Source organism: Drosophila mauritiana, chromosome 2R, assembly GCF_004382145.1.
Source record: "Drosophila mauritiana strain mau12 chromosome 2R, ASM438214v1, whole genome shotgun sequence".
Lineage (NCBI taxonomy): Eukaryota > Metazoa > Arthropoda > Insecta > Diptera > Drosophilidae > Drosophila > Drosophila mauritiana.
The window spans coordinates 4,725,519-4,751,967 of record NC_046668.1 but is presented as its reverse complement, the minus strand read 5'-3'; the positions used below and the strand labels follow the sequence as shown (position 1 = coordinate 4,751,967).

Below are 26,449 nucleotides of genomic sequence, written 5' to 3'. Positions count from 1 at the left end.
TCTGCGTATGTACATACAATATGTTTTTGGGAAAGTAATACCAAGTGCATGGTTCACAGTTAATAGCTTGAATGGCAGGACCTGAAGAGCGAACCCATGAACTGAAAAAAGGAACTCGGAGGGATCGCAATCAGAGGTTACAGCTCGGAATGCCAACAACAAAGAGCGGACCACGAAGCCAGCTACCATAAACAATGAGCTTTTTTGCCTCTCTTTAGCTCATCTGGAGCTCCACACTCAATACCATTGAAAGCAATTTTCATGTGTTTTTCAACTGAATATTTTGTATCTGTATCTTTATCTTTTTTCTGCTACCACTGCTGTTGTTAAGCGACTCCGACTGACAGGCATGACTCATGGCGCAGGAAATTTACGACCACGGCAGTGTGCAGCAAAAGAAGGCTGAAAAGCGATATAAAAGAAGGCCCTAAACTCCGCTAATTCCAAGCCTGAGAGCCAACTTAAATCTTAGCTTGAACGCAAAGAATATGTGCGAAATGGCGCAGTTTGCCCAAGTCACGTAAGTGGAAATTGATATGATTTCTGAGGCCTGGTGTGGTGTCTGGAAAAAAAAACGCCGTCGAAGTGCACCGCAGTGTATAAGAAAGTTCATGTGCACGGAACTGAGCGCTTTAGCGCTTACAAAAATGTATCACCCGTTTGGCAAGCCAGTTGTGCATTTTAGCACATAGTAAACGATAAAGTTCGCAAAAACTTGAGGACGACTTTGTGGACTGTCAGGCATTGCATAACCAGATTCGCAGGAATTCTCTTACGACATAAGCTCGACTTTGTATTCCGCACGGAATCCACCGTTCTAATTCCAGGGGCATGCGCCGAGGCAAAGAAAATATGTTTGCATGACCAGCGAAACACACGCGAAACAGTAAAGAAAATAGAAAGTTCTGTTCCCATCTTTTTCTGGGTTCGGATCCACCAGGGGACTGTTCCGCACACTGCAGCTTTCCTGGGCTTGTACCTTTTCCAGTTTTGCTGCTACTGCTGCTCTTGTTACCACTTATCCATATCAAAGTGGGGCTTTACTTGAGGCACTTTTGAACAAAGAAAACACTGGCTGTTAGAAGTATGCCAACAACACAAACAGGTCGCGCATGCGCCGCACAGTGCATCGAGTGGCTCTGTGGTGGCTTGTGGACAATAGATTATATGGATTTCATCGGCGCGTGAACGAAACAACTTGTAAGCGCGGTAAGCGAGCTTTGGCCAAATTCGATTAAGGCATTTAACTCAGATTCGGATTCGATTTCCTATGTGCTGCGTGTACGGGCGCTATTCCGATTTCCGAGCCGTTTTCGTGCGGCTTCCGTTTACACGTCCGTTTTGTGCACCGCTTCGCAGACAACTGATACCTTTATGAAATTTTTATAGAAAGGTTTTAACCGCTTGCCACCGCACCGACACACTCGCATCCGCCGCCTTGGCATCTATGTGTGTGCCATTTGAGCCAAGCTCGCTGTCCGCGTGTTGGCCAACCGTTCCCGCTCTCTCGCTCTTCGATCCATCTTGGTGTGCTTAGTCTCTTTTATCTTGGCCCAGAAGTCCAATGGCTCGTCGAAGAGCGGTCGCGCTCTTCGTCTCCAAGTGCCTCTCTCTTAAGTTGCTCCGAGATAAACTGCACAGTTTAGTAATTACGACAACAATTAGTCACAAAGTGCGTTGATTGCAAAGATCAAATCGAGTTGAAAACAATTAACTCGTCGCTGTTACTGACAAAATGTCAGGTTGTATTAATTTGTTCACGTAACCAAAATAACTCAACACTGTCGCGTCACTGGAAATCAAATTATTTGTTTCTAAATGTCTCCGCTTGGGTTCTTGTGAACGCCATTGAACTCGTCATTGATAAGGTATGCTATGGAAGGAACACTGCTGAAATAGAAAATATTAGAGTCTACTTCGTGGGAATACTAATGGCTAGTATCCAATCCAGAAGAGACTCGCAGTGGGACTGGCGCCTGGACATACCATTTAATATTAAGAATATATTAACGAATACCTGGGAATATTTTGCGAAAAGTCGGAGGGCAAGATCTATAAACATGGTCGTTAGTCACTTGGATTTAGCACTTGACCAAACATAAACACATGTGTTTACGTCGATGGCTCAGATTCTGCGTTTTCCAGACCACAAAACTCTTAAATACTGAAATATTGGGACTTACCTGGAAATAAAAAGTAAACAGAAAATGTTAAATGTTAACTTTAAGGTGTTGTGTAATGCAAAATAAATAAATAAAAGGACAGTAAGTTTAGGCTAGAACGTAAATATCACCGAAGTATACAATTATCCAATTTAGCTGTATATTCTTGTTTCGTTTTAAATTAATTTATACAATATTACCGCACAAAGCCACTGAGCTTACAGGCCGTATAACTGAACTCAAATCTAGCCACTCGCCAAATTGTATCGACAAAATGTGATTTCGTCTCCTTCTACTGTCCTAATCTGATTGAAATGTGTGCATTTACCTCTACATAAATTACGAGTCAATTAATGCCCAGCCAGACTAGGTGAATATTTGCTTCCTGTGCATTTTGCGCTAATTCAAATTCCTATAACATCAACACGTTCACCGTTAGTATATGTAGTCTTTATCGGATGTATCAGCTAAAAATCAACATATATCACCGAGTCAATTAAAAAGTAGTGAGTCGTTCGACCTTCCTGGAGAGCGACGACCGAGTCTGTTGTCACTTATGTTTTTTGTTTAGCTACTGACAAATTATTAAAACAATTGCCTTCTATTGAGTATTATTGACATGCCACAAACTCGAATGGTTTGTCTACACACACACTTCACCTGAGTCGAAAGAAGAACGCTCAACTAAATCGGAACTTCACCACGCATGAACACAGGGAAATATGAATAAATGCCGACACGGCTCTTGCATGTGGCTCGCTGAAACAATTGCCTTCTCTTCGTGGGTTCAACGACATTTTCTGATGTCATGTTCAATAACAATTGCAGCCTATCGTGGCAACGGGAGTAAAATAAAGGATGGCTTGAATTACTAATGAATTAAAATATGGAGGTCCAAAAATACTAAATTCGCTGCATATGATGAGCTGAAATTATAATTATTTGGAAAATCGGACCCGTATATTTGCAAACTGTGGTATCATAACTTTTCTTGAATTGTTATTTATTATTTTAAGACAGACTCAAATATTATTTGAGTCTATTCAAGCCAATCGCAACAATCATATTATTGAACATTTTAATTAGCCGAAACTCAATATGCGTATACAGAATATTGCTCCTCTGACATTGGAACTAGCCAAAAACGAAAAACTCATAAATCGATCATTTTCACTGCGGCAATTTGACGCTAACAACAAACAAGAGAGCAGCAGAGCGGATCTGCGCTGAGCTTTGTAGCGTCAGGTGCGGTCTTCCGTGTCGGAAGATGAGGCAAATCAAATGCAAATAAAAACGCACGAGAATCCAAACGTCATATGGCAATACTGCTTTTTAAAGCAACAAGTGACTCAAAAGCAAAGTTGTTCCATTATAAATTTTAAATTCAAGTTAGGCTTGAGTTCAATTGCTACGCCTGGCGATTGCTTAATGCTTGCAGCAAAAAAATATATTTGTGTATTTTAGTGAGTTTGCCATTTTGATGTGCTTCTCTTTGCGAGTGATTTACGATCTGAACTGGGAACGAATAAAGATCGGTTTTATGGATTTCGGTGTTTGTGGGTGGCTCTGATTTGGACGTTTTTATTATTGGCGTCGTTTAAAGCCCCGTAATAGTCAATTTAAAATGTTCGGTTTAACCATTTAGCACTTTGTCAAATAGCTCGACTCGCTCGGACTTTCCCATTGACGGAAGTCAAGTTGAGCAAGAAGAGCGCATAAGCAAGAAGTTAATTCACCGAGTGTCCAGGTATTTCCCCTGAAAAATTCACTTGAATTAAATCAAGAGCTGGCCTCGTCGTTTCTGCCGTATTCTGTGTAAACGCTTTAAAATCATCGGTGATCGTTGACGTCACTGCGTTTTAACCACCATAAAGACACAATCCCCTGCACCTTCCTGCTCACTCTTCAACTTATCTCTCTTTGACCCACATTCAAAGCTGAACAGAAATACTCTCGAGAAGATTGGTTAGCGCCTTCCGATGGAAAAACTGTGGGGCTTTAACATTCGTGTGGCAATCGGGGAGATTTCATTAGTACAGAAAATCATAAATATTCATTTATGCATGGGAAAGTTTTTTGCTGGCGTGATAATACGGAAACTAAGACTTTTCACAACTTGTATAAATTATGGTTTAATCGGATTTAAAAAACAAAAGTAAAACAAATCGAGAATTAAAGCTTTCTTTGATCCAAAGTTGCCAAAATATTATTATATTATTATGATAACAATTATTATTATATCAAAAATATTTTAAATCAATTAAATGTTGCTACGCAATAGCGCATAAATGCATCCGTTGTTCCTCGTACAGTATAATGTTTTATAAAGTATATACATTCGTGATCAGGATCAAAAGCCAAGACGACTTGGCCATGTCCGTTCGTATAAATACCCTGATCTTAGAAACTATAAAAGCTATAAATCTGATATTAGACATGCATATTCAAAAGTCGAAGTCACAGCACAACGTCTACAAACATCCCAATCATGCCCACACTTTTTTTGATTTTTTCCCTTTAATATTTGGCACTAGCTGAGTAATGGGTATAGGATAGTCGAGGAATTCGACGATAGCGTCTCTTAGTATGAAGTAGGAATTCAGAAGATTTGGAACGGAAATGGAGCTAAACAAAACTCCATTTCCATTGCGTTAAGCATGTGGACGCTACGCAGACTATAGAATTTGCTATGGACGTCCATGGTTTTCTAGTAGGCGTTTTAAAATAAACTGGCGATTCATAGGTAATCCAAATAGCTTTTTTATATTTTCTAGGTATGTCTATATCGCGATCTCAAATTTGAAACGGACGCCGCATCTTGATCAATTGCGATCAGAAAGATCATAACAAAATTAATTTACATAGTCGGAAACAAAAGGAATCTAGAAAAGCCTTTTTTATCCGCGAGTAATGTAAATAAAAATTGTAAGCTGTACGCCGCACTTATTGCTCTCATTTCTGAATATGAAATGTGGTAAAAAAAAAAAGAGGGAAACTGCAGAATGGCCAACCCAAACCGAAGTCTAAACCAACGGGCGACAGCAAAAGTGCTTCTCAGAAAAATGTAAATTGTTCAAGTGATCCTCAAGTCGAAGAAAGAAGAAAGCTCACTTAAATAAGCGTGAATATTTACTGCATTGCAAATAAATTAATTTAACGGAACCCGAATATTGCTTTCAGCTTGCGCTCAATGTGCTTACCGGTAAATGCTGATTTATGAATGTGGTTAAGAGTCCAAGGTATCGGATAAAAACTGGCCTCAATAAGGCCTCATGATATCAACGTTTGTAGGAGGGCCTTTGAATTTCGCTCCCACCTGGCCTGCTCAAGATGTTGTGGCCTTGAAATCATATTAGGGTGACAGCATTTGGAAACGATACCTGAAATGCATTTTCATGCACTTGAGGCTTACCCATAAAAGTCTATCTTCGGCTGACACACACAAAACAAACATACCGTCAACAAACATACCGTTCGATGGATGCTGAAAGCTATCTCCGGGGCTTGTCTGCTACATCGTTACAGTTACACGCGAACGCACCGAAATGAATTTAATTAGTGGCTTCCATGACATTTAATTTTATTTTCGTCCGATTTACCGGTTTTTGAACTTTTCCCTAAACTCGAGTAGCCCAACTCCGATCCCAGCTTCGAACAACACTCTTTTAATATATGCAGCTGGTTCCTTTTCTTTCGAATTTTTCCATTAAGTTTCATTTCGAATATGTGAAAAGCATTTCGCTGGCATGTCGACATTTTGTAGGCTCACTGATTGGATGGTGGTGTGCCATTGAATACGAAGCCCAAAAAGCTTCCTAGACAATTAAAAGTCTTGTCTCGGAATCGGGTCAAGTTTAGTGCACTTGACACTGATAGTGGGCTAGGTCGCAGCAAATCTAAGCCACTCATAAGCCAGTTTTATTGTCAATTACACAACAAAAATAAAACATGAGCAGAACATTTGTCAGCTAAATTAAATGAATACAACTCTGCGCAACGAACAGCAATGTAATCTGACTCCGATAGTAATCGAAGCTAATGTAGTACAAACAGTCAGTGGTCGTCGATAAAATTGTAGTTGTTAGTGACACACACCAACTCTAAGGGCTGAGGAACCCTACGTATATGGTACATATTAATCAAGAGCGAACTATATCGCCGAGTTCCTCGACTAACAGATACCCGTTAAATAGTTTGCGGCTGTACAAGGGAGATGCCTATGTGCTAAATGGACTGTTTCAAAACATTGTGTAGTTACATTTAATTCTCATAACTTTTTAAAATAATTGACCGTATTAATTGAATGAATATCGAACCGATTTTCGATAATACTATGCTGTTTCTGGATTTTCTAGTTATTAAGTTTAAAATGATTGGCACTTAATTTGTATTTTAATACCCGTTACTCGTAAAGTATAAGGGTATACTAAATTCGTTGAAAAGTATCTAAAAGGCAGAAGGAAACGTTTTCGACCATCTAAAATGTATATATTCTTGATCAGGATCATAAGTCGAGTCGATCTGGCCATGCCCGTCTGTCCGTATGAACGTCGAGAGAGACCTAAGGAACTATGAAAGCTAGAAGATTGAGATTCAGCATACAGATTCTAGAGACAAAGACGCAGCGCAGGTTTGTTCACCCACGTTGCCACGCCCACCCTAACGCCCTAAAACCTCCGCTTTTTCTTCGTTTTATTGTTTATCTTGCCAGTTTTTATCTGAATACCAAAAACACTGTAAACACGCCTATAAACAATTTTTAAATTTTTTCTCATTATATTCCCCAATATGTATCGAAATCCCAGAAAAATGATCAAATTTCGCGTTCGCATTCTCACCAACTGAGTAACGAGTATCTGATAGTCGAGGAACTCGACTATATAAAAAATAAGAATAAATTTGAAATTATTATTTGATAATTTTGTTACGCCCTTTTTTAAACTTGAGTCTTGTTCCAGAATGTCAATGAACCGGTTCGTAAAGGTTTAAACCAAACTAGTTTTAAAATAATATCAGTTCACATCCCCGATTTTGAAGTATGGCTACAAACATGCCTTTAAATATAATATTTAATTGTACAGTTTTTGATCATTTCCCAAAATTATTACGTAGCAGACGGTTAAAAATTGTTAAAGATTTGTACATTTTGTAGGAACAATGTTTGCAAAACTTCACTACTTCGATATTATTTGTTGTGGCAAATAAACACAATTGTGACAATCTTTTAAAGCAAACTTGCAAAATGTTAGCGTCACTTAACTTTTAACGTTTATACAGACGGATTCGGTTTGTGATCATCATAAGAATATATATACATTATAGTGTTTACGTGGCTTCTTTCTACCTATTTCTGGTTCACCCTTATTTTCTATGAATAAATATAAATGCTTTAAAATAAAAAATAGGTTGTACAATGTGGAATGGAATGTTATAGTCAGTAATAAATTGCAAGTTAAGCTCTGAATACCTAAGGAGCTGCAGTTGAATCCCGTGCGCTACAAATTTGTATATTTTGGCGCATCAAAAAGTATGCTATAAAAATATTGACGTAGATAATGTAGAGCAAAATTTCTACACTTGAATTACTAGGTGCCGCTAAAAAAAATGTATGTATCTTATTTAAATATTAAAATTAAAAGCCACTTGGTTTGGACCTATATTATTAGGTTATTATACAATTTTGGGGCTCTAATAAGCAAGCACAACTACATCTCATATATATGTGAACATTGGCTTGAATAAAATCTACATAATTCCACAGCTAATTTTACAACTATTAATAAAGGCAAAATATATCAAACCAGGTCATAATTAACACTCGAGTTGTTCATTCAGGCAAATGGATTAAGTGTACTTACGGTTCTGCTTCGATTGATTTCAACTTGGCCACATAGTTGGATGGAATGTAGCCTTCCGAACGTGTCTTCTTGCTCCGCGCCAGCCACCAGTCACCCTATTGGTAGATTTAAAAGATACAAACAAAGAGCGTATTTTAAAGATATGGCAAACAAAAATAATCACTTTGAGAAAGTGATATCATTTCCATGATAGGTATTCAAGAAACAACGTTTTTGTAATACATTTCTCAGAGGAAAAATATTTTTTTGATTTTTTTATAACGTATAAATATAGTTTTATAATTATAATATCCCAAATTGAACAGAAGCTTGTACTACTTTACATCTGTTTCTGTGAGAGAGATACATTTTTTTCCGGCCCTTTGAAATATATATAAATATGTATCAGTCGACCTAAACTACAACTTTCTTTGTATATAAACTTACAGCGCTTGAATGTACAGTGAAGGGTTACATTAGATTCGTTGAAACTACTACTACTACTAATCAGAATCAATAGCTAAGGTGATCTGGCCATTTTTGACTGTCGTTCCATCTGTCCGTATCAACGTTGAGATCTGGGAAACTATAAAGTTGAGTTTTGAGTGGAGATTAAACAGTCACACCAGCTTTTTGAAAATAAATGGTCGTATTTATTGTATTATTTGTGTTTTCCAATAAATATTTCGATCACGTTCGTTTTAACGGACCCAAACTGTCGCGCCCATACTTTTGAAAAACTTTTCATTATCTATCCATTTTCTGTCCATATTTAAATATAATTTTTAAAATTCTCCCGCTCTCCCACTAGCCGAGGAACAAATATCTAGAGGAACTCGACTATAGGGGATTTTCACATATTTTTTTTATATATTTATATAAGACAATACCCATACTTATTATTATCTGTAAGCTTTCGTATTTTTAAATGTATAATAGCTTTAGTCTTATAGCTTATATGTGTGAATATGGGGTATCTGAAAGTCGACGCTCGTCCTAAACCTTACTTCTTCACTTACTTCATGGAATTCGCTATTTACTTTCAACTGAGAGTTAAAAAGCGCACAAGGAGAGAATCAAATGCGAAATTAAAAATTATTTGTTTCCTTGCGTGGTTTCAGTTTGCCATGTTGTTACGCGCTTTCCAAGTCTGAATGGGTACGAAACAAAAGCAGGAGAAAACAGCTTTTGCCGAATTCGTGCAGCACTCTTAGTAATAATAATGTATATATTTACTCCTATTCATCGCAACGAAATGCTTGTTGCACATGAGTACACACATATATACATATTTATCGGGTAAAGTCAATGAGTCTAAACAACTTCTATTTGTGTGATAAACATAAAACCTACGCTTACTATTAGCCCATACCCATTCCAGTGCTGTTCTATGATTAGACTTGGCCCGCTGCGTTTGTAATCGTGTTTAGTCTGGGGTAAGGTCAATGAACAGACACTTTAGGGTTCATTGTTTATTTGTTGCTGTGGTTTTTTTTATAGGCGAGCTACTTTAGCTGCTGTTCCGACCATTTTCCGATTGGATGTTCCCACTGCATCCTCCTATGATTCCGATGTTTAACCATTTGAATCCTACAAAGTCTGGTTGAATACTAAGCACTCCCTTATCAGCATGCGCATTTCTCTCGCACTTCCAGCCACACTCCAATATAGCGTTTCTCTGTTTATATTTAAAGTTGTGCATTGGGTGTTGATTTATTACATATTTACTGTCACAACAAATGTTCTTGACGTTTTGTGGACATGACATGCTAACAAACAAACTTTCACAAAGTCACTGGAATATTTATAACAATTATGTATAATAACTACAAATGCAGCGAAGAAATGTATAACAATGAAAAAACAAAAGCCAGTTAATAAGCCGGGGAATCCCTTCCTTAACGTTTTCACTATCTATCATAGAATTTGTATTATTTTTTTTAAATATTTTTCAAACAAGTTCAACCTCTCTGCTCGTACTTCGGCTTAATCCAAGTGATAGCCGAGAGAGAAACAAGAGTAGACAAATGAATATACCGCACCTTAATCGCACGCTACCGCACCGGAAATGCCAGCCGCGGAACTGCTTCTCAGCAAGTACTGACCATGGGTAATATGTCTACCTCTGGCCGGGGAAATCGGGGAAAGCTTTACGATTTGCCATAATTGTATAGCCCGTTATTTCAAAAGTCCGTTTGCCGTTCAAAATCTGAATATTATTTTACTGCGTACGGAGGGCGCAAGATTTGGCCAACAGCCAACTGCATACGTCATGCTTTCAGCGGCGTCTGCTACAGTGAGGGGCAACTGCTATGTGGACGTGAAGCTTTTAAATACAAATATGTGTGCGTCACTTTTGTCTTAAAACAGTCGCGATGGGTGGCTGCTGTGGGTGGTGACCTCCGTACTTAATTTTAGAATTCGACCAATAGTTGCTAGCGGTACTGTCCGTTTCAACATCTGGATTCAACAGGAGTTGCAGTTGGATTACATGTATTACCATATATGCATGACATAAACATTTCATATTATTAAGAGTGCAAGTTTCTAAATAATGTCAAAATGTTTCTCATGTCAAGGTAAATGTTCTATTTATAGGAATCACCATATTAATGTTTTTGAATAGTTATTGAGACGTACATTTCATTTACTATCAGTGTTCGAAAGATTTTAGCTTGCTAAAAATGATCAAAATATATAAAATTTCAATCATTTTTAAGATGAAAATATTTAGAAAATAAAAATAAGTAAACAGCGCCGGTGACTCAGCTATAGGAATTGCAAGGAAGAAATAAAACAAATTCGAAACTTTTTGAATAAACTTGCATAGCGTAGGCATCAGTTGAATTTGCATTCTTAATCTTAACTTTCTACCTTTCATAGATCCCTTGATCTCGAGGTTCATATGGACAGACGGACATGGTCAGATCGACACGGCTAGTGGTCCTAATTAAGAATACATGTACTTTATAGAGTCCGAAAACCCATGTTTTACCTATTACATAGTTTTCTACAAATCTTGTATAGCTACGCTACGAGTAGGGGGTATTATTATCAACTCAAAAAGGAGGACATACAACTGTAAATTGTTAAAATCAAAATCGCATAATTAATAAAAGCAAGTAAGATTAGAAACATTGACGTAAAAATAGTAATAGCAGATAGCAGAAAGAGCCATCAAGATAACTTAAAGAACATTCAGTAAACTCAATGATGAAATATGAAATATGTATATATGTAAAAAAAAATGTTATATCAAATTATTCACACCCAAATGTACAACTCTTGATTTCTCATGTTTTTATGACGCAAGGACAGACAAACAAATATACCTAGTTCCGTTCCCTTTAACTACAAATTATTGAACTATGTCCAATGAAATTGTATCTATAACACCTTATACTCAACAGTTCAACTAAATTTAATAATTAAATTCTCACGGTATTTTAACTCATGATTTATTTGCTGTTAATGCTATGAATTGCTTTATCGAATGTCCGTCTAGGATTTTTGATAGTGCCTGCGTACATAACATATGAAAGTGATTGGAAACGAGTCGGTGTTCCTTCAACCGCACAGCAAGAAGAAAAATGCTACAAACGCCGTTATCAAGCGATTTGCACTTATTATCAGACACTCTCTCCCGCATTCTTTTGCTTACACCAACATAAATAGCTTACCTATCGGCTTACTCACTCGCATTCTGTTTCAATGCGAGCTGTTAGCGATATATATTGTTTGCAAGTTGATTTATTTGTGTTTGGGTGATATTTTAGTTTCATTCAAGATACCTGTCGCGTTTCCATATAAGCTTTTGACGTCGTTTAATACTCAATAAGTACACCTTTAATAACCGAATTAAAAATTACGTTTACGCTATAAGGTTTTATGATTTAGAGAAATCGTATATTCAAATTATTACCTGTTTATTGGACTCACCGGAGAGTTATTCTTTTATTTGATCTTATCTAATTAGGATGTCCGATGGTCAGAAAAAGCTAATAATTTGAATTTTACCTCTGCTATTATCGAAAAAAAATCGTTGGCCGTCAGCACAAAATTAAACCAATTACAACTTGTCTAATTTTACTTTTCAAGAAACAAAATAAATATCTCTATCGCATGATCACAGTAACTGTTTTCATGAGAAGTTTTTAAGTGAGCGATCAATGGGAACATTCGCGATTATCGGATTCGGATATTCCATCAATCTCATCGAAAAGACAGAAATAAGCAATTTTCTTTCTATGATCTAGGCACAAATTCTTGCCGATCTGTCACCACATTCTTTATCTGTCCAACACTGATTTTCAATACAAATTACTATATTTGGGAAATAAGTTTCATTCCCTTGTATTTCTTAGTTTTTTTTAGAAAAAAAAAAAAAAAAAATTACTTTCACACAACTGAATAAGTTGAATACAACTGCTAATATTTTTTGAGTTTTTAATTACAAATAAGGAAACCGCAACATTTTTGATCGCGAATAAGGCGTGCGTGTGAACGTAGCAAAACTCACCTGCGTGTCATTCAGTATCTCCAAGTGCTCTCCCTTGCGGAAGCTCAAATCCTCGTCGGTGCGGGCGTCGTAGTCGTAGAGGGCGACAAAAATCTTGGCGTTGGCACCTGCCGTTTCGCTCTCCGGGATCTGGGGAACCGGACGTATCTGCTCCGGCGGCTGTCCGGCGTGTGAGGGCATGGGGATTTGGGGCACGCCCACGCCGACTCCGATGGTGGGCGGGTCGTCCAGCTTGATTCGATCTGCGGGCTTGTCGGGTTCGCCCTTCTGTGTGGTGAGGCAGTTACCCATTGTTGGATGAGTAGTTGTGCTGCCGCCGAGACTGAGTACTAAATGCAATCAATGGAAGCCAAATTGCAGCGCTTGCGTTTACTGTTACTTTCACTGTTTGTTTATTGTTTGTAGCTGCGAGATCAGCGCTTGGGTGTTGGCACGAAACGCCGCTCTCACTCGATCCCCTCTTCGCTGACTCTCTTCACTGCTTACAATTTGTGCAAGTTGCTATCGCCTTTTCGCTCAACTCTGTTTTACTGGGCACTAACGAAATTAAATGCTTGCCCACGACCAAACGTGTGCCTGTGTGTGTGCGTGCGTGAGTGTTTTCTCACTTTTATCTACATTCGCTCGTGTAGGTGTGTGTGTGTGATGCTGGACTGCTGGCAACCAACAAAAATCCAGCTGTGTACCGTCGTTGGGGCCGCAAAAAGAATTTAAATTAGGCGATTAAATGGGTGACTCGCGATTGCACTATTATTTAGTCGGGCTGGCATCCGCATTCACATTTTTAACTCAAATATTGTCCTCTTTTTCCCATCGCGTTGCAAAAAGCTGTGTGACCAGTACGCGGACTCGAAAAATACCAAAAGACTAGGGCTAATATACCATAATACTGAATTTCAGTCATCATCTTCTAAAATACCAATTTATATCAACAGCTTGGATAATTTTATTTGAACAACATAAATCAGTGGTCGTGTCGCAGGTCAAGTTAAGAGGTGTTCTTGGTGCCAGAAATTACTTTGTAATATATGATTCTATATGCTGATTGTTTTTTTCATCGTAAATTATGTAAGGCAGGATTCTGCCATTATTTGAGGAATATTTTTGTACGGATTGAAGGGCATAACATAGTCATAGGATATAATGTATACACGATAATATCCTATCCATATCCTATCCTTATGCAAATATGTCTCAAAATTCTTCAACCAATTCGAATTGGAATTCCGGAATATTTCACTTATCACTTAAATATAAAAGACTTTTCGAAACATAAACAAATACGTCAATTGCAAACAAACAGAATTGCATAACAATATAGCCCCCTGGTACCAGCTCATCCTTCAAGCTACCTCACCAAGCTCCTTCCACAACACCACATCACACAACAGGAAAATAAAATTACTTATTAACAGGCTTAGGCTTGACCAAAATGACCACTACATGAACAGATCCAACATATATATGCACTTTTTGTAACCAGTTAGACGTTAATCACATCCTAGATAATTGCCCTTCCCTTTCCAAACATTTAACATTCTTTCCTGAAACCCAATAACGCACTTGGTAACGATAACATCAACAAAGTTAGAAAGTTTTTGAAAAACACCAACCTAATTATCCTTCTGAATAAACCCAGAAGTGCGGAAGGTCCTATCTGCTAATGCATCTAGTTCTCAATTACCTTATAATATTATACTTTAAGTTATATTTAAATAAATAAATATAATTATATATATAAGAAATTTGCCTGTTTATTTCTAGTACATTATACAAATATGTTTCAATCTCTCATTTAGGCTTCTTCTATTTTAGATTTAATTATATTAAATATATCTACACACACTGTTTCATTTTAGCCGTTCCTATTTCGATAGACGATTCAAGACGCGTTAGTGTTTTGTAAGCCAATAAAAAAATTTATCGATATCAGAATATACCTCAGAAAAGAAACAATTTTGATTTGAGCTCCGTAGTTGTTATAAGTTTATAAAAAGGTTAAAAATGGATATAAAATCTTTTTTGTACCAATTTTGTGCTAAGTCGCAAATAGAACCAAAGCTTGATATTCGCCAAACGGGTGAGTAGTTGTATTGCAGTCCTTAGGCGCGTTTTCCAAGTAGCAATTTAATTCATAGGTCCCAAAAACCGCCAGCGGTTCCTGTGCGAGGTTCGTGTAGAGCCAAATACCTATATTGGTGTGGGTAATTCCACCAACAAGAAGGATGCCGAGAAAAATGCGTGCCGTGATTTTGTCAACTACCTAGTGCGCGTGGGCAAACTGAACGCCAATGATGTTCCAGCGGATGCTGGTGCATCGCGGGCCGGACCTAGGACTGGTCTGGAGGGTGCCTACATGGCAGGGGGCGGTGGACAGCAGAAGCGAGTTTTTGATGGTCAGTCGGGTCCACAGGACCTGGGTGAGGCCTATCGCCCTCTAAACCACGATGGCGGCGACGGCGGCAACCGCTACTCCGTAATTGATCGCATCCAGGAGCAGAGGGACATGAACGAAGCGGAGTCTTTTGATGTCAACGCCGCCATCCACGGTAACTGGACCATAGAGAATGCCAAAGAACGACTGAACATGTACAAGCAGGCGAACAACATTCGCGACGATTACAAATATACACCAGTGGGCCCGGAACACGCTAGGTATGTGCTTCCTTTTCAACTTTCTTCGGTCTGCATTTCGGATTTGGCCGAATATGGCCTACGGCCAAATCCGAAATGCAGCCCATTATCTTTGTCGGGCTGTGACCAATTTGTGCAGAGCAGCGCCAGCAGAGCGATGTGGTACGATACTCCGAACTACAAGAACCTCGTCCAGCTGCCTTGCATGGGGTCTGTAAGCAAAACGGACGCCTATGCAACGCGGCTTAGGTGACAATAATTCAAGCGCTGGCTTTCCAGCTGCGTGTAACACATTAGTACCACGCCGTTCTGTCGGCTGGCTCCTTCAGCAGTCCGTAGACTCCCACAATAGCCCGAGGGTAAGTTCCGGATTAGATCTACATTACCAGTCCAGAGTTTTTCAAAAAGTTCTGTCAATTTAGGAGCTTCTTGGCCGAGTTGTCCATTTATGTGCCGGCGCTCAAGCGCACAGTGACGGCCCGTGAGTCGGGTTCAAACAAGAAGTCTGCCAGCAAGTCGTGCGCCCTGTCCCTGGTGCGCCAACTTTTCCATTTAAATGTGATAGAGCCCTTTAGTGGAACACTGAAGAAAAAGAAGGATGAGGAGCTGAAGCCATATCCGGTGAAGCTTGCGCCAAATCTGATTAACAAAATTGATCAGGTGATTAGGGGCTTGGACCTTCCTGTCGTAAACCCGCGCAATATCAAAATCGAACTGGACGGTGCTCCAATTCCTCTCATTGTAAGTAATACGAAACTAGTTTCTAAAATAAAAATGTAGCAGCAATTCGAATTAAATTTCTTATCTCGAGTTTTAGAAATACTGTTTAGATTTTATCAGACTCTATTAGCTAAAATTTGAATGTTCGTAACGTTAGTATACCTGTTTCAATATTCTTGATGATATCCATATAAAGTATAAATTATTATATTGATTTACGTAACTCATATACTTAGGAATTAAAATATAGATTCTAGTAACTCCAACATCATTCAGTCGCTCAAAAATATTTGATATGCCGAAACAACAATCCAAATACTTCAACTCGATTAATTTGTACTGCATACTTTGTTGTAAGGATGAGATGAGGGCAATTCTGTGTTCAAAAGATATATCAAAGAAGGTTTTACGCTACGTTAGCATAACTAATATACAATGTACAATATTTTCTCCTAGGTTAACTTAAGCCGCATAGATTCCTCGCAACAGGATGGCGAAAAACGTCAGGAAAGCTCCGTGATTCCGTGGGCTCCTCCTCAGGCAAACTGGAATACGTGGCATGCCTGCAACATCGACGAAGGCGAACTGGCAACCACCTCTATTGATGACCTTTCGATGGACTACGAACACTCGCTGCGTGAACGCCGCCAGAACGACAACGAGTACCGACAATTCCTCGAGTTCCGCGACAAGCTGCCCATTGCAGCGATGCGATCGGAAATTTTAACCGCAATTAATGACAATCCAGTGGTAATCATCCGTGGAAACACAGGGTGCGGAAAGACTACCCAGATTGCCCAATACATCCTTGATGACTACATCTGCTCCGGCCAGGGCGGCTACGCTAATATTTATGTGACCCAGCCTCGTCGCATTTCAGCCATTTCTGTGGCCGAGCGCGTAGCTCGCGAGCGGTGCGAGCAATTGGGCGACACTGTAGGCTACTCGGTGCGATTTGAGTCTGTGTTTCCACGTCCCTACGGCGCAATCCTCTTTTGCACCGTGGGCGTATTGCTGCGCAAGCTGGAGGCTGGCTTACGAGGAGTGTCGCATATTATTGTGGACGAAATCCACGAGAGAGACGTGAACAGCGACTTTTTGCTGGTCATCCTCCGCGACATGATCGACACATATCCGGAACTGCATGGTGAGCTCGAATAAGATGCAATATTTCTATATGTATAACCTGCAATCAAATTTGGTTGGAAACACTTCAACAAATTTTTGATTATACTTATGTATTTAAATACATCTATTGTCATATATAAATCACTGGTTAGCAGCAAAATGTATTAAGCAAAGTATGGTCTAAAATGAATTATTTATAACAGATGTTGAGCCTCGAAAATTTTTATCGTGTTTCATATTCAAAACTTTAAACTTATATGCAATACAGGTCATATATTCCTAGTCCTAATTTGGTATGACTTTTAGATATGAATTAACAGAAATTCTTTTCTATTGCAGTTATTCTTATGTCGGCCACTATTGATACAACGCTATTTTCCAAATATTTTGGCGGCTGTCCCGTGTTGGAGGTACCCGGAAGAGCATTTCCCGTGCAGCAATTTTTCTTGGAGGACATTATTCAGATGACAGACTTTGTGCCTTCGGCGGAGTCGCGCCGAAAGCGCAAGGAAGCAGAGGATGAGGAGCAATTGCTTTCCGAGGACAAGGACGAGGCGGAAATCAACTATAACAAGGTCTGCGAGGACAAGTATTCACAGAAGACTCGCAATGCAATGGCCATGCTATCCGAATCGGACGTTAGCTTTGAGCTGCTGGAGGCATTACTGTTGCATATTAAGTCAAAAAACATTCCCGGTGCTATCTTAGTATTCCTGCCCGGTTGGAACCTGATCTTTGCGCTTATGAAGTTTCTGCAAAATACAAACATTTTCGGTGATACATCCCAATACCGAATTTTGCCGTGCCACTCGCAGATTCCACGAGACGACCAACGCAAGGTGTTCGAGCCTGTTCCAGAAGGCGTAACCAAGATTATACTTTCTACCAACATTGCAGAGACTTCTATAACTATTGACGACATTGTTTTCGTAATTGATATATGTAAGGCGCGCATGAAGCTCTTTACTTCACATAACAACCTAACCAGCTACGCCACCGTTTGGGCAAGCAAAACCAATCTGGAGCAGCGCAAGGGCCGAGCTGGACGTGTCCGACCAGGCTTCTGCTTCACACTCTGTTCGCGTGCCCGCTTCCAAGCTCTAGAGGACAATCTTACGCCGGAGATGTTCCGCACGCCGTTGCACGAGATGGCGTTGACCATTAAATTGCTCAGACTGGGCGCCATTCACCACTTTTTGTCAAAGGCATTGGAGCCACCTCCGGTAGACGCGGTAATCGAAGCTGAGGTGTTGCTTCGCGAAATGCGCTGCCTTGACGCTAACGATGAACTTACTCCGTTGGGTCGCCTGCTAGCACGCCTCCCAATCGAACCCAGACTTGGAAAGATGATGGTCCTCGGGGCAGTATTTGGCTGTGCCGATCTAATGGCCATCATGGCTTCGTACTCTAGCACCTTCTCAGAGGTGTTCAGTCTTGATATAGGCCAACGTCGCCTGGCAAATCATCAGAAAGCGTTGAGTGGTACTAAGTGTTCCGACCACGTGGCAATGATCGTAGCTTCACAAATGTGGCGTCGCGAGAAACAACGCGGTGAGCATATGGAAGCTCGGTTCTGTGAGTGGAAAGGACTGCAAATGAGTACTATGAACGTAATCTGGGATGCCAAGCAGCAGTTACTGGATCTCCTTCAGCAGGCAGGATTCCCAGAAGAGTGTATGATATCGCATGATGTGGACGAAAGGAATAACGGCGATGACCCCGTGCTGGACGTGTCCCTGGCGCTGCTGTGCTTGGGTCTCTACCCAAACATTTGCGTGCACAAGGAGAAGCGCAAAGTGCTGACTACAGAGTCTAAAGCAGCGTTACTGCACAAAACCTCGGTGAATTGCAGCAACTTGGCCGTCACATTTCCGTATCCGTTCTTCGTTTTCGGCGAGAAGATCCGCACGCGAGCTGTTTCCTGCAAGCAACTATCTATGGTCTCGCCCTTGCAGGTGATACTGTTTGGATCGCGCAAGATTGACTTGACCGCCAACAATATAGTGCGCGTTGACAACTGGCTTAACTTTGACATAGAGCCGGAACTTGCGGCCAAGATTGGGGCCCTTAAGCCTGCCCTGGAGGATCTTATCACGGTGGCTTGCGACAACCCTTCCGACATACTTCGCCTTGAGGAGCCCTATGCACAGCTGGTCAATGTGGTCAAGGACCTTTGCATTAAGAGCGCCGGAGACTTCGGACTGCAGCGTGAATCAGGAATTCTGCCGCACCAATCACGCCAGTTCAGTGACGGCGGAGGACCGTCCAAACGAGGTCGCTTTGACAACCCCGGAGGTGGTACAGGACGCTTCAGTAACAGCAGCTTTGGTCGCCGTGGAAACGGCAGAACCTTTGGAGGAGGGTATGGAAATAATGGAGGAGGATATGGAAGTAATGGTGGAGGATATGGAAATAATGGGGGAGGATATAGAAATAATGCGGAAGGTTATGGAAATACTGGTGGAGGATATGGAAACCATGGCGGAGGTTATGGAAATAATGGTGGAGGATATGGAAACAATGGCGGAGGATATGGGAACAATGGTAGATTCGGAGACTCATTTGAAAGCAAAAGAGGATCAGGCGGCGGCTTTGGAAATGGCGACCAAAGCGGCCACTGGGGTAACTATTAACGGATACATAAAAAAAATGTATTCAAACACAAAAAGAATAATAAACATTACTATTCGCATTTGGATATGCTGATGGGATTTTGAAAATAAGACGCATTGAAATCTTTTGGTTTTTGGCATTAAATACGCAATTGCGATCCGCATAGATTCCCGAGTTAAAGTATGTAGATAGTAACGAAATATGATAATTCCGCTGACATTCCCTAACCTGATACATATTGCTGCAATTTCGGTTGGAATTTAAAAAAAAAACGTTACTAATCGTCACAAAATGAGATCAAAACTTTTGTATATTGATTTTCGTCCCCAGTTCCATTCTTGTATAAAGGCTTTTTGGTGAACTAACTAACATTTTGGACAATTGCTGATTTTGCAATTAGACTTTCTTAAAAGATATGTCATGACAACCATATATATAATAAAAAGCCAAATATAAGCAAAACACTGTTAATACAACTGGTTAGGTTTTAAATTTAAGTACTTAAAAATAAATTTAAACATTTTTATTTCGCTATTGTCATAAAACTCGAATTTTCCCCAATGCGTTGGCTGAATGTACGTCTTCTATAAATAAAGGTTACATCGATATAGTAAAGATATGTATAGAACATAAAAAAAGAAAAAAAACGATTAAAATAAAATTCTTTTCTCTCATACTCATTTGGGCAAATTTATGATAATCCATAGGAATTATTAAAATAAAATGTTTTTTAGTGTCTTTAAATTTATTGTAGGCACGTTAATACGGAGATAACAAAATCTTAGTCGATGCGGATTTTTCTCATAAAGAATTCGAAATGGACTTATGTATTAACCTGAATTTAAATCGTACACTAACAAAACTGAACGAGAAAAGAAAAATGAGTTATTGTACACATATGGAGATTATTTCATAATTTTCGGAGCAATAATGAAAGTTGATCAAATAAATATTTGACCAGAACGATTTGATGAGCAGCAGATAGTAATTGCAGAAAGCTGTTTTAACGCTCCTTTTTTTTACTGATCAAGATGGTGAGCTTCGTTACCAATTTGTAGTGGTGGTGTTGCTAAGCAATTCAATTTTTATCGTGTGTATTGCGGCTTCAGTGGGAACAGTTTTTCAATCGAAGTATCGATACGACAAAGTTAGAAATATCGAAAGAGCGTAGTATCATTCATCTCTAGCATTTGCTTCGGCGCGTAGTTTTTGTTTAACCGATACAAGACAACCAAAGTATTCAGGTCATTTGCTTGAGGAGAACGATATGGACTTTGACAATGCGAAAGAGAACATTCAGCCGCTGGCCAGTGGTCGCAACGTGAGCCTTCTGCAGGCTTCTCTCAGCCAGGACTCCACCCACGGGCAGGAACTGCTGGCACAACGCAAGCAAATGGAGGAGGAGGTGCGCACCTACACAGGCACGGATCCTCTCGGAGCCTGGTACAAGTTCATCTGCTGGATCGAGCAGAGCTATCCGGCGGGGGGCAGTGGCTCCGGTCTGCAGACTGTCCTTCACCAGTGCCTCACCAAATTTGAAGACGATGAGCGCTACCGTCAGGACAAGCGGCTCATTAAGCTTTTCATTAAATTCGTGAGTGGCTGATGCTATTTTAAACGATCACTCAACCAGCAGTTTTACTTGGTCACTTTTTAGATGGAGAAACAGAAGGACAAGATCGAGTTTTATCAGCAGATGTACAACAACGGGATCGGAACAATGCTGGCAGATTTCTACATCGCTTGGGCCTACAGCTACGACCTGAGCGGCAACATGCGCAAGGCCGACGAGATCTTTCGCTTAGGTCTAGAGTGCCGCGCAGAGCCTTTAGAGGATCTGAAGGAGGCCCACCAGCACTTCGGCTATACGGTGGGCCAGCGCATGCTCTATAGCACTGGTGAAGAGGCCAACGCAGTTAACCAGGAACTTAACGAGCGACGGCTGGCGCTGCAATCCCTTCATGGTCGCCGGCAGCAGATCTCCAACAGCATTACCGTCGGCAGCATCCGTACCGGAGCAGCAGTTAAAAGCGGCCTGCCAGGCGTGGTTCAGGTGGGTGATTTTTTATTTAATGTTTACAAAGAACTAAGTTAGCCAGACTTGGTATCATCAAAGACAAACGCTTAGCCCAATCTTCCAGAGAAATCGCTTTCAAGTCTAATTTTGCTTTCATAACTTATGTTTGATTTATGTTTAATCTTCTTTGATATTCAAACAAGAAAAAACAATGATATAGTCGGTTTCCTTGACTATCAGATACACTTTACTCAGCTACGAAAAATTCAAAATTGTTAAATACAATCAATACTAACATTCAACATTGAATTGGTTTTGGTTGGGCTAATACCCATTTCATTAAAATCTTGAAAGAATTTAACAATGTATATTTCAATGATATTTAAGGTATTATTTTTGCCATTTAGAAATTGAAACCGATGGTGTGGTGGGCAAGCGGATACAAAAATATTTGTGCCTTTGCTTGCTGGGTTGCTTGTCTGTCGTTCTGAATGAAAACTTAAATTCCAGGCACCATTTGTATTTTATTAAACAGCTTAGGCGGAATTTGTCCGACTTTTTGGAGGTCCCGCCGTTAAGCTCGATTTTTTGTGACGGATTTTACATCCACCTAAGCTCTTATATCAATATAAAATTGAAATAAAAATGGTCTAAAACCGAATAAAATTTCTTTAAAAATATACATTGTCATTTTGCAGGTCGAGCCTTCAACCACCACCAGTAGGCGCAATGTTGGTCGGAACGTTGAGGTGTTTAATGACGAAAATTCTGAAGGAAATATCCCGATCTCTACGGAGACGGAGGTGAAGTCAAGCCTGCGATCCATTATAGACTCGGCTTGCAGTCAGGAGAATATAAAAGAACCGGTGGCCTGGAATAAGGCCAATGCTAAACGCCACAAACATGGCAAAATTTTCGGGAGTAACGCCTCGCCGGATCTGGGCTTTGATATACACGTGGACGAACAAGCAATGCCACCTATTACAAACTACGAACGTCGTCTAGATCAACCCTTTAGATTTCCGACGAACTTTGTGGCCAAGAACAGGCCTCAGGAACCGTGGGTGACGCCAGTTACCATTGAGGACGAGCCACACGCAAGTGGACTTCCTTGCTATAACAAGTGTCTCCTTTACCCTCGCCCCAACGTCGAGTTCTCGCCCGAAGAGTATCGAGCCTATTCCTTTTTGAAGCACCGCAACCCACAACATCCATTTGTCCATCGCAATGATGATTGGTGGGGCACTGGACGGGTGATCAGAGGAATTCGCTGTTATCCGAATTTCGCCAGATTTTCTAAGCCACAAGATCTCGGTGAGCTAGACAAGTTTTGGAAACCACCGCTGGTAGCGGGCCTTCAGGTCGTTTTTGACAAGATTTACAACGAAGCTGAGCAAAAGGAGTACCAGCCAGAGGAGTTGTTGGCAGCCAAATGGATGGAAAAACGAAATGTGACAGTTCATGGCGACTTTGACATGGAAGAAACGGTTTGCTTGCCCGGAAACAAGATGCCACGCCGCAAGAGCTTCTTTCCCTCTTCTTCCAGAAAATCCATCATGCCACGCAGAGTTTCGTCTGTGCAGGAGGAGGATGAAAAGGAAGAGGATGAGGCCACTTTGATTGTAAAGGATATACCTTCGCAGGTGCCACCTAAGATACCTGAATCGCCGTGCGATCAAAAGGATGAGCCAAAAATTAAAATATTCGAGGATTCCGATTCTCCACGTGACAATTTTGCTGTACCGGCCGTTCCAGTTCCGAAAATAGAGATCTATGAAGACTCTGAAGAGCCGCAGCCAACTCCAAAAACAAGGCCGTTTTATGACGGAGATGAGACCTGCTCCACACAAATGTTCAACATGTTCATAAAGTCGCAGGCAGTAAGCACTCCTAAGGGAACACAGAAACAGGCGCCGTCACGTCAATTTGGAACCGTGCTCAAAGAACTACCGCTACCAGAGGAGCCTGCTCATTCCGCGGAATCTCCAGTGGAGACTCGATCTCCAACTTTGCGAAAGCAACTATCTACCATATTGGAAACCTCTGAGCACGGCACACAAAGCTTGGCGTCTAGCGGCGCCTCCACGAAATCCACTATAACCTCCACGTCTTCGCCCGGATCCAACGCTGTTTCTAAACTTGGCAGCAAGATTGAAGAGAACACTCCTGGACAAATGCGTCTGCAGCGCGTGATAAGTGCTGGGGTATCAGCAGTCGTTTCGGAGCCGGAAAAACAGGGTGGTGACAACTTTTTGCGCCGTGAGTTATGGGAACCCAATGCGCCTAGCGTGCCTATGCTTAAGTCACTGCGCTTCCAAGAGGACAAGACAGAGACTATCCCCAGACCTCTTGCTTGCTTTCAGGAAGATAAAACTGAAACACTCCCACAAATGCCCATCGCACTGCCGGAGAATTCTATGCATAATGGCTCACTGGGAGCTGAAAATTGTTTTTCCGCACCGCAACTTCCCACTCTGGATGATGAAAGTGATTTGTGTGGATTGTTTGGAAAGACACCGCCGAAAACAAATATTTTTGGCTCTCCGAAGCGCAATTTCGATCCAACTTCACAGATTTTTAAATCGACACAGGGCGATCGGAGCTCCTTTGCAGTGACTGGCAACAAACTGGAGCTGCAGGATTCCTTTATGACCGACCTTTCCTTTGTGCCCGATACGCAGCCTGAAGCTTTAGCAAAATCAAGGGCGATACAGAAGTTTGATATTTTTCTGGACGACACACAGCCAAATTGTAAGCTTTCAAAACCAGTAGCTGTAATGGGCTCCAGCTTTGCCTTAGACTGCACGTTGCCCGAAACGCAGCAGGTGTCAATTAAGGAGCCAGGGACTCAACAGGAAAATATTGGGCAGTCCCATATGATTGCCTCGTTTATGAAAGATTGCACACAAATAGGCAGCTGTCCTTCACAGATCGCAAGCACATCGAACAAGATCAAATTTTCCAACGATACCATGTCAGAATCGTCAAGGAAAGCCCCTGTGAATGAAAATTTCGGCATTTCAAGACAACCGGACGAATTTTTTGAGCTTAACGCAGCTACTGAAATGTTTGCAACCAATATCAGTATGATAAAAAATTCCACACTGCTGCCCCCTAACGCAATGGAAGCAGAGGCGTCGGAACTAAGCATCTACTATAAGACAACTCCACTGACGCCGAAGCAATCGCATCGTTCCTGGTCGCAGTCTGATTTAGAAACTCCTCCGCGGGAAAACTTTGTTCACCCCACCTCCAACGGAGATCAAACTGTTTTGAACGAAACGCTGGCAGACGCTAATAAAAACCCTTTCAATGTAGAACTGATCAGCTCGCTGCTGGAATCAATTGACTTTTCTATGTACATCGAAAAGCTGCCCCATTGTCAACTTGTTGGCCACGTTAAGCGCCTACATCCTAACACCAGCCTGGAAGTGCACAACGAAAAGTTTGAGGTGTCTAAAATGATAGGAAAGGGGGCTTATGGCTCGGTTTATGTAGGAAAGCATCTCAAATCTGGCAAGAAGGTCGCGCTCAAGCAGGAACGGCCCACTAACTACTGGGAGTTCTACATTTGCCTAGAGATTCACAGCCGGCTAACTAGTGAGCAAATGGTAAGGCATAACTAATAATATATGGGCATTAATTCCGATTCCTATCCTAGAATATTACCTATTCATATTAAATAGGTGGATAACTATTAATACTTGGCACGTGACACAAATTAACCTAATGCAAATTATTTACAGATTTCATCCTATGCACATATTGACTATGCACTGGTAGGAAATAATTCCAGTGTATATATCTCAGAGTTTTCAGACTATGGTTCACTGATCGGTGTATGCAACAAGGTTAAGAGTGTTACCAGCAGGAATCTGGACGAGTATGTGGTAATGCATCTGAGTTGCCAAATGCTCGATATTGTGGATCACCTGCATGCCATGGGTATAATCCACGCCGACATCAAGCCGGATAACTTTCTACTTATGAAACCGTAATAACCAGAAAGCTTCTTCGTCGACATCACTAATATCATAGGTTTTTTCTGTTCCAGGATATGTGCTGATCCCAACGAAGTCAGCCTGCAGCTTATTGATTTCGGTGTGTCTATTGACATGAAGCTGTTTCCGGACAATCAGACATTCAACTATGTTCATCATGATGACCTGTTCAAGTGCATTGAGATGAGAACGGGACGCCCATGGACTTACCAATTAGATTTATATGGTCTGGTAAGCGTTATGCATGTGCTGCTCTTCGGCCGCTATATGGAAGTAGTGCAGCGGGCTCCGAGCACGATTTGGATGCCCAAAACAAACGTGCCACGCTACTTTCAGCGCACAATGTGGGAAAACATCTTCCGCACTCTGCTCAACATTAGAGATTGTCGCACCATGCCCAATCTGCAGCAACTGCGTACGCAGCTCAAATGTGCGTTGGCCGAAAAGGAAAAATATGTTGGCGAGGCAATCAACAAATTTAACACGATATTGCAGAAATAGCTGTCTTCTTGTGCAAACATAGTAATATAAGCACATTCACATAACATACCTTAATACATTCTTGTTAAATGGTTAGTGGTTGCTATAGGTAATACACTATTAAACAGTTTTAAAAATTAAAATAAAAAGAAAATGTTTTTCAAAAGTGCGTTTGTGACCTTTTTGAAACCGTAGCAATTAACTTAAAAACTTTGGCGGCTTGCATCATGCGGTCAGGGTCAGATCGACTCCGGCTATTTAACTTGACTCAGATATAAATTTAGTTATGTCGGAAACACGTCCTTCTACTTATTGCAAACTTTTTTGACTTTTATTTT

At 40.7% G+C, this 26,449-nt stretch overlaps 3 protein-coding genes across 6 annotated transcripts in view; 2 read left to right on the top strand and 1 right to left on the bottom strand.

Annotated features, from left to right (window-relative positions):
- Positions 1-13,370, bottom strand: part of LOC117138579 (tyrosine-protein kinase Src42A) — a 30,769-nt gene extending 17,399 nt beyond the window's left edge. For 2 of the 4 annotated variants that reach the window (XM_033300754.1, XM_033300755.1), the window contains exons 1-2: positions 12,519-13,370; positions 8,021-8,115 (exon numbers count right to left, since the gene is read on the bottom strand). In XM_033300754.1, coding sequence (XP_033156645.1) covers positions 8,021-8,115; positions 12,519-12,809 — 386 coding nt within the window. In that variant the 5' untranslated portion in view covers positions 12,810-13,370. Of the gene's footprint in view, positions 1-979; positions 1,365-8,020; positions 8,116-12,518 lie in introns of those variants that run through there. The other 2 variants (XM_033300753.1, XM_033300752.1) reach the window with 2 other exon arrangements.
- Positions 13,371-14,444: 1,074 nt separating this feature from the next.
- On the top strand, positions 14,445-19,725 carry LOC117136209 (dosage compensation regulator). The gene is made up of 5 exons (XM_033296964.1): positions 14,445-14,598; positions 14,657-15,173; positions 15,575-15,893; positions 16,329-17,019; positions 17,340-19,725. The coding sequence occupies exons 1-5, from the start codon at positions 14,523-14,525 to the stop codon at positions 19,631-19,633; spliced, it is 3,897 nt and encodes a 1,298-aa protein (XP_033152855.1). The 5' UTR covers positions 14,445-14,522; the 3' UTR covers positions 19,634-19,725.
- Positions 19,726-20,791: 1,066 nt separating this feature from the next.
- LOC117136386 lies at positions 20,792-26,277 on the top strand. Its single transcript, XM_033297278.1, has 5 exons — positions 20,792-21,207; positions 21,271-21,666; positions 22,329-25,241; positions 25,377-25,624; positions 25,685-26,277. The coding sequence occupies exons 1-5, from the start codon at positions 20,881-20,883 to the stop codon at positions 26,130-26,132; spliced, it is 4,332 nt and encodes a 1,443-aa protein (XP_033153169.1). The 5' UTR covers positions 20,792-20,880; the 3' UTR covers positions 26,133-26,277.
- Positions 26,278-26,449: the final 172 nt, after the last annotated feature.

Excerpts from the sequence above, each read along its gene's own strand:
- LOC117136209 (XM_033296964.1), top strand. The coding sequence starts at position 14,523 with ATGGATATAAAATCTTTTTTGTACCAATTTTGTGCTAAGTCGCAAATA. Across the intron at positions 15,894-16,328 it reads GTGCTCCAATTCCTCTCATT|GTTAACTTAAGCCGCATAGA; the intron begins GTAAGTAATACG and ends ATTTTCTCCTAG. Across the intron at positions 17,020-17,339 it reads CACATATCCGGAACTGCATG|TTATTCTTATGTCGGCCACT; the intron begins GTGAGCTCGAAT and ends TTTCTATTGCAG.
- LOC117136386 (XM_033297278.1), top strand. The coding sequence starts at position 20,881 with ATGGACTTTGACAATGCGAAAGAGAACATTCAGCCGCTGGCCAGTGGT. Across the intron at positions 21,667-22,328 it reads GCCTGCCAGGCGTGGTTCAG|GTCGAGCCTTCAACCACCAC; the intron begins GTGGGTGATTTT and ends GTCATTTTGCAG. Across the intron at positions 25,625-25,684 it reads AACTTTCTACTTATGAAACC|GATATGTGCTGATCCCAACG; the intron begins GTAATAACCAGA and ends TTTCTGTTCCAG.